The following is a 13,124-nucleotide window of genomic DNA, read 5'->3' on the forward strand; positions in this document are numbered from 1 at the left end:
ATTAAAAAAATAAATGAGACCAATTAATGTAGATGAAATTAATGCCATGAAACTTTACTTCTCGCTATCACTACATTATTTACAAAAAGTGGATATATGTTTTCCCATAGATAATAATATAAGTAATTGAAAAAACACAAAAAGATAAAAATGAGAATATAATAATTTTAAGATTGTTAGAATATGATAATGTATTTGATCATTTGTTCATGTGTCTAAAAAGGGGAATTGTGCTGTGAATGTTTAACGTAGGAAATGGGTGGGGTCCACGTATAAAACGTATTTTTCTACCTGAGTCTTCACCTCGATGCTCAACAATAACCCGGTGTACCGCCCGGTGGCGCGTTTGTGAAGTACACCGCTACGCGTCAACTCCGAGGACGGCTGCTGTGATTGGTCTTCGTTCGTCACGTGTTTATTCTGAAGATGGCGTCTCCAAATGGAGGTAAATTCTAATTCCTTACCCTGCTATGCCGTGTATAAATCGTAAATTTGACCTTATCAAGCGCACTAAACCGTTACCGACTCCAATGCTGTGTTACACGAACACCCCGAGACGACAAAACACACATGTTAGCGCTGTATCTTTACTGTTTGGGGATGTTTTTGTCTTCCGTTGGCTAAAGGGAAGCACAGCAGACTCAGAGAGCCTGAACCTAACGTACAGCTTCACCCAAAACATCCGCTGCTGCGGCACTACATACAAGTTCAACCAGCCGTTTCCTTAATGGGGAACAGTTACACTGTTTTGTTTCACAACATCGTAGTTATTTATGTTTTACTCACGGTTGTCTTTTCTATTTTTCACGTTTCGCCTTGAACTCAACGTTATTATTCATACAGATTGTACACTCGTGTTGGATTTTTACAGTGAAGTAGTCCTATAGTGTACTGTCCACACTCAGTGTCCACACTTGCACAGTCTAATGCAGAATACATCTGTTATGCTATAAAGTCTTCTTATATGGACCCTATAATGTTCAGGTCTGTAGCCACTGTCATAGAGATGTTGATATAATTAAATGTTATAGGGTTCCAACCAACTAATGATCATTAAAGTTTAATGTGCCGATTATTTTTTTCGATTAATCAATCAAGAGTTTATTAATTGATTAACCAATTCCAATTAATGAATTGAATCCAAGTTGAAAATGTCCTGTTTTGTCTTAACAAATGTCCAAAACCCAAAGATATTCAGTTTACGATGATAAATGCGGAGATAAGCAGCCTTTTCAGAAGCTGGAGCCAGATAATTTTTCACTTTTTTTGTTTAAAAAAACACTGAAATGATTAATTGATTATCAAAACAGTCAGTGAGCTCATAAGTTAATCAACTTATTGTTTCAGCTTCAATACGTTTCAGTATTGAGTGATGGTTGTACTGGACTACATTATATCCAGGGGTGTTTCTTATATTCAGCCTCCCTCATGAAACACCTTTTAATGTAAAGTAGTCCAATACAACACCATCTTTAAATGTATCCTCAGTAAACATATGCTTGAACTTATACATTTCTGACAATGCCAACAAAAACTGAACATTATCATCTCTGCGAAGGTAGAATATATGGCTGCAACAATATATTGAATTGCAATAGATTGATCAGGTGTACCTAACAAAGTGGCCACTGAGTGTACATGCCCCTCTTAAGCTGCATATATTTAACCAGGTGACTAAACTAAATTGTACTTTCAAGAAATAGATGATGACATACAGATGGGTGACAAATTAAAGGAAATATCTGAACAAATGACAGGGAAGCAATGAAGCTGTTTTGGAGGCTCAAGGTGGAACAACACCTGTCCAAGAGAATTTTTTTGTGCTTTTCTATTAATTTGTCACCCATCTGTATTTTAATTTCTAAACCATGAACATGGAGCTTTATAATTATTTATTTTGTCATTCATTATTTTGGCCACTATGATACGCATTTCCCATAATAAGTTTTGCATATGCCTGTTTATGTGCTGCCATGTGACCAGTACCGGAGCTTAATGATCATTTTTATTATCAATTAATCTTTGAATATTTTTGATTGATTGTTTTGTCTTTATAATGTTATAAAATGGTAAAAGGAGGAAAAATGCCTGTTATCATTTCCCACAGCCCAATCTGTTCCGATTTTTTGTCTGACCAACTGAAATGATTATTCAATTGGCAATTAATTATCTGCTGATCAGTTAATTGACCAATTGTTACAGCTCTATACATGAGATAACTTGTATCAATACAACACTTGTAAGGTGTATCGAAGTATGTCCAAAATAATATGTACTTTATGTTGTTGAAGCACTGACTTAAATTTTAACATTGCTTCACTAGAAATGAAGCAATGTTTCCACCACTTTTGTTGCTCAGAGTTTAACATACAACTAAAAAGTACTCAATCCACCAAAACCACCAAGAAGTGTTCATCGGTGCTCGCTTTCAGATTCTGTCTTAAATTGTGTCATTGCATTATTTACATACAGGATTTATGAATTTTCCATAGAAAATGTTAAAAACAAAAATATACTTTGTGTCATGATAGGTGACGATTTTGAGTCGTCTTTGCTGAGTTTTGAGAAGTTGGACAGAGCGTCACCAGACCTTTGGCCAGAACAGTGTAAGTTCATATTCTCCCTGCTCATGTATTATTAGTTATTATGGAATTATGTTTCATTTTGTCTGAGTCTTAATTATCCTGTAATCTCTCACACAGTGCCCGGAGTTGCAGAATTTGCTGCATCTTGTAAAAATGTGAGTTAGATTCACCGTGGCTGACTTTGATTTACAAAGTAGATGATTAAATAGCCTTGACATACTGGAATATATTAGCCTGCTGTGTAAATCTTTCATGAGTTGTCTGCTGAGACGTTTGTTGTGTCTTACATTACAGCCCATCACTAATTCACCTCCCAAGTGGATGGCTGAGCTAGAGACTGAGGACATTGAAATGTTGAAAGGTATGTACATGTATACATGTATGAAACAATTTCAATGTACCTGTAAAAGTTGGTGTTAAACAGGATGATTGTAGCGAGTGTGGACAGAAACAGCATTAAATTATAATCCTGTCAAATGGGATAACATTTTACTAAAACTAGTTACATGTAGCTGAGAGCTTTCATTATGTGTCCTGTTATCCTTCTGTAGAGCTGGGGAGTCTGACCACAGCCAACCTGATGGAGAAGGTTAAAGGACTTCAGAACCTCGCTTACCAGCTGGGCTTAGAAGAGTGTGAGTACATGAACAACACATACACACCAATGTACGTTTAATATTTCTAAAAGACTTTGGATTGGTCCATCCTTCAGGTTTCTTGATATTAAAATGAGTTAGTCACATGTTACCACTAGATGGTGCTCATTGCCTTTCTCTATCTAGCTGGTGGATTTCTAGGCATCCAAAAGCAGGTTGACTTTTTCCACGGACATAAAGGATAATGTAGAAAACGTAACTTTGCAATTTAGAATCAGCTCTCCATTCATGTCAAACTGTGTAAATAAGCTGACCTTGAGCTCTTAAAAATAATTGGATTTAGGTCAATCTTGTTAAATTGGAAAAGGTAAGAAACAAGGGCATGCTCACAAGAGCCCATACAACAAGTGCTCAAGCATTTGATGGATGCAAAATCTAGTTTTTAATCCATTCCCCACTACCTCCATTGTCATAATCCTTGTGGAGTGTGGATTAGAGAGATGTAGATAAGTGCTCATATTTTCCTAAGAGAAAAATGGGTATTTATTTATCCAGTGTAAAACACAAGCAATGAAGAATTGTGGTATAGCTGCTCTCTTACTGGGGTCAGATATATAAATAAATATAAATGGCGGTTAAATCAGTCAAATTCAACCAACATATCTGTGCATAAGGGCAAAGTGATCTGATCTGAAATGTTGCAGTTGCCTTCAGCCCTTGTGAGGAACACACTACTTTGTAAAAACGACATAAAAACAGCCAGTACTTATCAATCAAATGAAGCCAAACAAAATGTAGAAGAGCTTTGATAAAATTTGTGAGATGCATAAGTAGGAACTTTTTAATTATCTAAAGAGATCATCAGATTTTAGTAAAGGCAGTTGATTCCAGATTGAGTGACATGGTTAAGATTTTTGGTGATGGTATAATGCACACATATCTATACAGATAAACTATGGCAGTCAGGAAAGCCAAGAAAAGAGTAAATGCATATTAGGAGGCTACAGGAAGCATGTAAAGATTGTGTAGTATGTGCTGTATTTGCATAGACCACAAGTCGCATCTTAATTTTGTTGAAAACGTGTCTAATCTGCCTGACTTCTCTAAACCCAGAGAAGCACGTAATCTGGCTGGTATAAAGATGTTAGCTGTCATAGGCGCAGGACTGCAGGCTTTGCAATCATGTCATGTACCTCGGGATGACGGGACACAATGATGGTTATTATTGGTGTCGGAGCAGCCCTGTAATGGGTGCCTGTTTAATGCTCTCTGGTTTAATTTTCTCCTTTTCCTGGCTGTCAGGGGAGGCCTTGTAAATCTCGGCTACTTTTTCATCATGTTTGTGCACTCTTCACTATCCATAAACGAGACACCGCAGAGTCACGGCAGAGCGAGGGCAGGGGACAGGATTTACTGCCCCTCCCCCCTTCAACATGTGGGACCATTAAAGAGGGAGCTGGTTAATGGGCAGAGCACAATCAAGCGGTGAAAACTCACCCTCCCGACTGCAGGGAGAGCGGGGACCTGAACCAGACATTACCATTCCTCTACAGCTAAGCAGCATTAGTGCTGGTTTCTGATTTTTCTTGCAGATTGTGCACTGTTGCACATATTACTGCATATTCATGTCTGTACATATGTATTAACATAGATGTGAAGGGAGGACACGACGCCCCCTTATTGCTCCCCCCCAAGAACCCCCAATAATGGCTGTGTGACGCTGGCCCGGTCTAGTCCCACAGGGGCTTGACGCGTGCCTCTTTCTCAGGCCCCAGCTGTTACTCCGCCCCGTGATGAATGCCCCTGTCGTGGGCCGCTGAGCGTGGGCATCAAGCCCCGGGTCTCTGGGGAAAGCTCAGGACTCTGATAAGTGCTGTTATTGGAGGTAATTGAAAGCTGAGTGTTCCTTTGGGATGCACTGGAGAGCCTCGGCTACTGAGACGGCTGGTAACATGGCTGCTGGAGTTGGTGACGATGCTCTATCACACTGGTGGGCTCAAGGCCTCTGACTACCATTTAACACTTGCGTTGTTAGGGTGTGCTGACAATAAGGAAAAGGAAAGGTTTTAATTAGCGACCCTGCCCGTTAATTTAGATTTTCCTCAAGTTGCGGTGTCTGTACTGTCATCATTGTTGTATCTCGAGCTAACTTCAGTGACAATTTCATCAATAACAGAAAATTACAAAATGTAGGACCAGTGCTAAAGTCTGCAGTTGTAGAAAATGGATTTCATTGAGATTTATAAGAGTTCAAGTGACCTGTGTCTCCGTCAGTCAGACCCACAGTGGAAGCTTAATTAAAAGCCAAGAATGCCTCCCCTCCTTTAAATTGATATCAAAATATGTCATTTAAAATTCTTTAAATCATGCCTAAAAGAGGACATACACCAATATTAAAATTTCATTCCATTATTGTGGTGGGTTGAAAACCTCATGAGCTCATAACAGTAAGAAAGCTGCCACTCACATTAAAATATTGACTAGAGGTGTATACCTTTTCAAGAACTCTGGCCGACGATAAGAGTTTTCACTGCTCTTTTCACCCAGATATAAAATATCAAACACACCAGGAGAAATATTTCATTTTTAAGTCCAGGAAAAAGAGAGAACCTTTAGAAGAGAGAGAACAGGAAACTTTCATATCTAGATAAAAAGAGCGTCTAGGTGTATTCTGGGTGTAGGACCACCTGTTGTTCCCTTTGTAGCACCACAGAGCACCTCTCCTCCGCCTTAATGCCACCTGGCGCAGACCCTGGCTGACCCCTGTTGCACCCTCCTGTGTGAAGGTGAGACTGAAGGTCGCCCTGCCCTGACAGCTCCTAATGGGCCCGCATTCACCACCACCTCCTCCTCAACCTCAGGATCAATCTCCGGCCTATTAGAAGCACGCCGCTGCTGAATATGATTGCATTCACTGGGCCCCACTGGTGCTAATGTGCCTCCATCAATCCATCAGGACGGGCTGACCGCGGGGCGGGCGGTTATGAAGTGCCTGAGCTGACAGCCGCTGAATGAGGAACAGGGGATGCCTCCCCACCACCGCCGTTACTACCCTTCCTCCTCCTCCTCCTCCTCCTCACCTCTACTACTACGCCGTGCTCGTCTTCTCACCTCTCCCCTGTGTCTCTGTGGGCTCGTAGTCACAATGAATGGCAGTGTTGTGTTTCCTTGAAGGTGGCAACTTCCTTGTAAGAAAAGAGAAAGAATGATCAAGGATGGTTCAGTTTAGCTTAAGAGCTTAGAAGCTCAGTCTTTATCATCCAAGGTTCAAGGTTACTGAATATTGCGTGATTAGTTCTTTCGAATTGGCTCCCTCAGTGTTGCACTTTAAATTATTAGCTGTGCGGTTTCATGATAGTGCGGCTACTCATAGTCATGGTCCATTGTTGAAAAATTGTTAGCTGTTCCATGCACATTTTGCAGCAGGGTGACATGAAGTATCTCCTTCCTCGATGTAGCAGGTTGCAGCTGTATCTGATAGACCCCTGTCCATATCTTAAGCAGGATCAGTGTTGGAGCTGTGTGAAAGAAGAGGGAGGCAGAGCTCAACACATAACAACAACACACACACACACACACACACACACACACACACACACTCAAACACCGTTCCTTAGTTCTGGCTGCCTGCCGCCTCCCTGAGCAGATCGGAAATGACACCTCATTTCCATAAAGGCATTAGGAATTCATTGGATTTTCTTTCCCAGCTAATCATATTGCGGGTGTAAAACCTTTTAGGCTTTTTAATGAATGATTTTTGACTGATTGCCTATTAATAAGGACACCTCTTGAACAGGCATAGGCTGGGGCAGGGGTTGGGAGGTGCAGATGTGTTTGTTTTGGTGTGTGAGCGAGTGTGTGTGTGTGTCTCAGCCAGGCGAAAATGCATTGGAGAGGGAAGAGGAGGAGGAGGGGTGGGCCCTCTCGGTTGGGACATAAAGAGGAACCAGTGGCTCCCCTGGGAAATCACAGCTCGTGTCTGCATCTTAAATATCCCTGTGAAGTATCAATAAGTGGGTAATTGAATTTTGAACACAAACATGAGCGTCAGGTGTATGTGTTGCATGGCGGGGGTGTTGGGGGGGGGGGGGGGGTGTTGGGGGGCTGTGTAGGCTGAATATGTGCGCCTCCGAGTGTTTCTTTGCTTGTGTGTTTGTGTGTGTCATCTCCTCTGTGTCTCCCTTGTCCCCGGGGAGGAGGGCGGTGAAAGTGGATGTTAAATCCATTAAATAAAGCTTACAGCCCGTAATAGCTGAGCAGCACTCGGAGATGGGCAGTGAGGGTCAGATAAGTCCTCTTAACTCTTAATGAAAGAGAATTGGGGCAGTCACGGCCGGGGTCCAGGACTCCAGTTAACCCAGGTGGTCATCTGTCTTTGGAGCTAACAGGGGTCCAGCGGCTCACCGGGAGCGTGCCATCTAGAGAGGCGGGGGGGGGGGGGTTGGGGCGCAGAGTGATGATTACTCTCATTTTATACTCAGGGGAGTTGTGGTGGGGGCTGGGAGTAGGCTGTGACAATGACACCCTGCTCACTCACCACAAACGAGGGGAAAGTAAGATGTTACACTGCTGCGTTTCCTTTGCATTTACATTCGAGCCACCAGGGATTTGCCATCGTGCAACAGAAAACTGCCAAAACATTTGGGTTGTACAGAAAAAATTTCAGTCAGCTTTACTAAAATTGTAAAATGTGAAAGCCTAAACCGTAAATTTTTAAATAGCTTCAGGCTATAGGACATATTTGTCTTCAGATATAAGTTAATCTGCATAGTTGTTATGTACCGCAGCAGCAGTAATCAGACAAAAATGTACATCCAGAGGATTACTGTCCTGATGTGGGAGCTGGGGATACAGAAGCCAGGAACCTTTAACACACTCCTCTGTTATCTGCTCCATGGTGTCCTCTCAGTCTGATGATAACCTGACTCAGCTCTGTTTGTTTATATGTATTATGTCTGTTTATGGATGAAAATGATTTAGAATTGTTTAGATGGGAAGTGGATTGCAGTCAAGCAATACTGAATATCAAATTTAAGTAAAAGATATTACATACTATACAGTGTGACTGTGTTTACCAAAGTACCATGTTAGACTGTGATGGAATCTCAGACCAGTTCAGGCTAAATGATAATTAGATCGCAACAAATCAACAGGGCAAAGAAATGGCTCACAGAATCCATAAGGTGTCATTTAGTATGGATGGCAGCTGTAACAAGATGCTGATTAACTTAGTGCAAAATTAGTAATTGACCTTTCTAATCAACTAAACAAATCTCTAAGTCCCCCTAATCAGTATTGATCTCTCCTGTTGTATGACAAAGCCTCTGTGGGTGTGGGTAAGTGTGCAAGTGTGTGGGTGTGTGCTTTTGAGGCTCTATAACCTCATCTGTTCATGTATATCCTACAAAAATATGCAATCACTTGTGGAAAAAATAAATTCATTAAACATAGCACTGTAGCAAGCCTAGTGCAGCCAAGATGAAATCAGACATTTATTGTCTAATTTTTTCGAAGACATTTCCTTGAGTATTACATTTTCCTGTTAGCATAGGCTTATTTCCCCGAAGACATTTTGACCTGTCTCAGGTGTAAATTAATAGTGGCTGAATTCCAGTTTCAGGGTCCTGGCATTGCATGTTGCTTGACTGTTACACTATCCATCCATCATCCATCCGTCCATCCATCCATCCGTCCGTCCATCCATCCATTCATTCATCCAAATGTAATGCAAATTTTAAACAAATTTTCCAGATAATCAGTAAACAGGAACGTGAATTAATGCATGTTTCCATCCACTACCCTCATGAAATGTTGTGTGCATTGAGATAAACAGTTGGTGGCAATAATTCTCAAGTCAGGTGCCATTAAATCAGTGCAGAAGAAGGGGGCGCAGTGAGATGATGTAATTAAAAGAAGCGCCAGTCAAACCTCAAACAAACGACAACGAGGTGGAAATGTGATAGAAATATGGCGTATATATTTGTTTTGTGTATTAATTTGATGATGGTGTCCTCATTGCTCCACACAAATGTTTTTCATTTTGTTAGTGGAGCAGAGGGTTCAGGGGATATTTAACAGTCACATTCTTCACATATGTCAAGATTTATCTGCTAAATATTTAGAAAAAATATATATTTACATTCCACTTTGTTGAATTTTGCTCTACCTCAGTCAAGTCTAAAAACCTTTTTTTTCAAATTTTTGATCCTATCTCCACACTGGTATTTTTATGCGTGAATAGAATATGGGGGGGGGGGGGGGGGGGGGGGGGGGGGGTGACCCAAAATCAAAACAAGAGCCCACCCTCACCCTGCCAATCACATCGCTTTCCCATATTTCCTCTTTTATAAAAAGAGCTGCGCATTATAAATGGAGCAGTGCCTTACGTTTAATTGGGTCTTTAATGTGATGATATCAATGCTATGAGTTTCTATCTGAGTAGCAGGCGGCTGAACTGAGCCGTAATTAATGAGACGCTCAATGGGGTGAGGGGTCTCAGGAGGAGTGGCTCAGCCATCCTTGATCTGTTTTACAGTTTGGGCTCATCAAGAGAAGGAGAAAAGGATAACGAGATAGAGAGGCATGACACCTTAAAAATCAAAAATATTAACTGCTATCTTTTACCGTTGCTAGTGTAACTGCTCTTAATAATAAAGTGACATCAATGTACTTGCGGTTTTAGGGTCATCTCAATGTAATTACTTTCCCTTGCCTAATTTTGATGGCTTCATTTCAATCTGAAGTGCCTTATGCATGTCCAGGGGTCCCCTGATGACTTTGTTTAGCGTGATTTGAAGAGACAGCAAAGTGCAAAATGAATCCATCCCATTCCAATTAGCATCATCTTTAACCTAATGACGGACACCTCAAGGTGACGTGGCCCCCACGCCCAGATGCACCATTATCATTCCACACTGTGCAACTCATCTAAATTACTATCCACCCCGGCTTTTTCATTAGCCGCTGTGGGCAGAGGAGGCGGGGGCCCTTCACACCAGCACACAGCAGACAGCAGTTGAGATCCTGATCACATTCTTCGTACATTGTGAAGGTGGATGACTTTCTGCTTAATGCCTGTTTGCAATCAGTCCTCACTCTCCTGCTCTGTAGTCTTATATTTGTGTGATGTACAAGGTTTGTTAGAAGCCAAATAAAGTCACTGAGGTGATTCCAGCTTTGCAGCTCATAAAAACTGCAGTGGAGCTGAGAGCCTGATGCTCTTCTTATCTTTAACAAAGAGTAATTACTGTACCTGGATGCTGCCTCTCCAGGGTTTATGATGAGGCAGGAAAATCCCCACAGTCTTTATAGTGACACAACAGTTTGTCTTTGACAGAAAAGCCTCAGCAATGATTGCCCTCCCACTGAAGACCAGTTTCACAAAGGGCCTTCAGCAGGGACGATTCAGTTTCAGGACTGTCTTTGGCACAGAGTTAATACACTTGTGGAAAACCTAGTTCACTAGATTCCACTCACACATCTTGTCAGCATGGAGTTACCTCGCTGCTTTGTTAGCTATTTTACCGATATATTTTATTGGCATCACAGATGTCATTTAAATTCTACAATGTATCTATTAATGTGATGCAAAATGCAACAGGATGTCTCATAAAGTTGTGATATCAACTAAATCTCCAACTTCAACACATTGGTTAAATGTTCATCATTTAACACATTGGTTAAATGTTCATCGCTTTATGATACAGTGAAAACAGAATAAATAATAGGCTATTTGAGTGACAGGTTGTTTTTTTTCTCAGGTAGTTCATGAACATAAAGGTCTTTTTGGTAGTTATGACGCTCCTTCCCAGTGCAAACAGTAGCCACTGTGACTTTCTTCTATTAAACACGAATAATGTCTTTACAGTCCACCTGAACATGTTGGCAACAGCCAGTCCAACAAGCATTGAAATTGTTTCCCGCAAGAGGTATAAAACCCAAAGATAATTAGTTTGTTATCATATTAGATGAAGGAAACCAGCAACATTAACTTGCTCTCCAACTTCAAGCATCAACTTCCTGAGTAGGAAAAATACTAAGAAAAAGGAAGAAACGAAAGCGACAGTTGTATCCAGTGTATTACCAAAAGTAGTGCTTCCCAGTCCTTTAGACCTAAAACAAAGTGAAAATACAATTCTGTGCAAAGTAACGTCTAAGTTTTTTTCACTTCTCCGATTGTTTGGTTTGATTTTTTTTTTTTGAAGTTTGAAGGGATAAAAAATGTTTTAACTTTGGGAAAATTAACAATGATTCTAAAAAAAATTGTTGATGTTTAGACTTAATTACTGCTTAGATGAATCATCTGTCACTTATTTTATACGTGGCTATATTCTTTAATCACAAGCTGAGGTTAATAGAGATATTCGGCTTCTATTCTGTCTCATCTTGGTGAAGTGCATACACACAAACACACACACTTGCAAGTGTAAGTCTGAGTGCTTGTGCCTCACGTCATTGAGACAGCAATCAAGCGAACCACAAGACTCTTTGGTAGCTACATCTCCATTTTATGTTGTTTTCCATGTCCTGAAAGAACAGATGTTTGTGTAAATTACCTCCCAGCTTGATACTGCAGATATTAAATACATGCTTTGCATAACTAAACAACAGTTCAGAAGTGGTTCGAGCTGCAGGCAAATGTTGTGTAAGACTGACAGCTTTGTTCTGATTTTACCAACTCATGAAAGATTTCTGGAATAAAGCAAACTGGAGTCTTGGTCTCTTACAAGCATAATTATTAAAGCTGGTCTCTTAACCTGTGCGGTGGTTGATCTTGAATATGTGATGTTGTGTCTTCTTGTTTTCCAGCGAGGGAAATGACCAGGGGGAAATTCCTGAACATCTTGGAGAGACCCAAGAAGTGACAAATCTTTTTTTTTTTTTTTTTTTCCCCAAAGACAGGAGATTTGGTATTTCAAACCGAATCTGATATGTGCATTTAGCAATATACTCTGAATATGTTCAGACCTTCACAACAAAGTTGAAAGACTTTGCTTTCAAACCCGTAGACTGGAGCAAAATGCTCACTCACACAGCTGAGGTGTTTTCTTCAAACTCCTCAGTGCACCTGTTGTCCTCATAGATGCTTTTCCTTTTATGGAAACTTAAAATGATTTATTACTTTTCACAGAATTTCTCTGTAGCTTGTAGACCTGCCTTGATTAAATGTTCTCTATTTATTCTTATTTCTATTTTAAACATGATTTACATTTTTTGCAATTTGTGAGGTTGTATAATAAAGTTTTAAAATGGAAAGATGATTCCCTTTCGTTCATGAAGACCCCTTGAAGTGATTAAGTTTGCAGCCAAAGCAGCTCACTTTGGTGATGCAACAGTTTTCAGAGACTGTTCAACTTTTAATTAGGGCCATAACTTCATGCCTCTGCCATTCCACAAAGTGCAGCACCTCTCCGGCTGTGGACATGTAAGGAGCTCCGACGTGAGAGTACTTTCCCGGCTACGAGGGCATGTTTTCCATTTAATGAGCATTGGAAGCAGGGTCCCCTACACAAAACATTGCGTAAAAATAATATTGCTCATTGTCATCGCCGTTAATGAGAGTTGACATAATTACTAGGACCATTTCTTTTCTAATTAGCACACTTCAGCGTTGTCGGAGCTAGCGGCCAGGCAAAAAGAGAATCAGACAGGCATGCCGAATGGGAAACAAAAAGAAGTCCATCCGCCATAATTAGGTAAGACAATGCCTCGGACTGTTCTCGGCTGGAGATGTCGCTGAGGCTCTGGTCGCTCACTCCCAACAAGTTACACTTCTCCGCGGGCTGCTAATAAGCCCCTAAACGTCTTTTCCGATTCACACGGACAGAGGCCGCCACGGACCCTGGTTTACCCCTCCGAAAAAATATGGATTATTTACACAGTTCTCCGGCTTTCAGAAGCAGCGACCACCCCCGTGTGTGCTGCTGGAGTATATCCTGGGACA

General features: G+C 40.9%; 1 protein-coding gene across 1 annotated transcript; it reads left to right on the forward strand.

Annotated features, from left to right (window-relative positions):
- The first annotated feature begins 305 nt into the window (after window positions 1-305).
- lin52 (lin-52 DREAM MuvB core complex component) lies at window positions 306-12,432 on the forward strand. The gene is made up of 6 exons (XM_056392689.1): window positions 306-445; window positions 2,532-2,606; window positions 2,703-2,740; window positions 2,880-2,946; window positions 3,137-3,220; window positions 11,990-12,432. The coding sequence occupies exons 1-6, from the start codon at window positions 427-429 to the stop codon at window positions 12,043-12,045; spliced, it is 339 nt and encodes a 112-aa protein (XP_056248664.1). The 5' UTR covers window positions 306-426; the 3' UTR covers window positions 12,046-12,432.
- Window positions 12,433-13,124: the final 692 nt, after the last annotated feature.

The sequence above is a fragment of the Seriola aureovittata genome, chromosome 13 (assembly GCF_021018895.1).
Source record: "Seriola aureovittata isolate HTS-2021-v1 ecotype China chromosome 13, ASM2101889v1, whole genome shotgun sequence".
Taxonomy (NCBI): Eukaryota; Metazoa; Chordata; class Actinopteri; order Carangiformes; family Carangidae; genus Seriola; species Seriola aureovittata.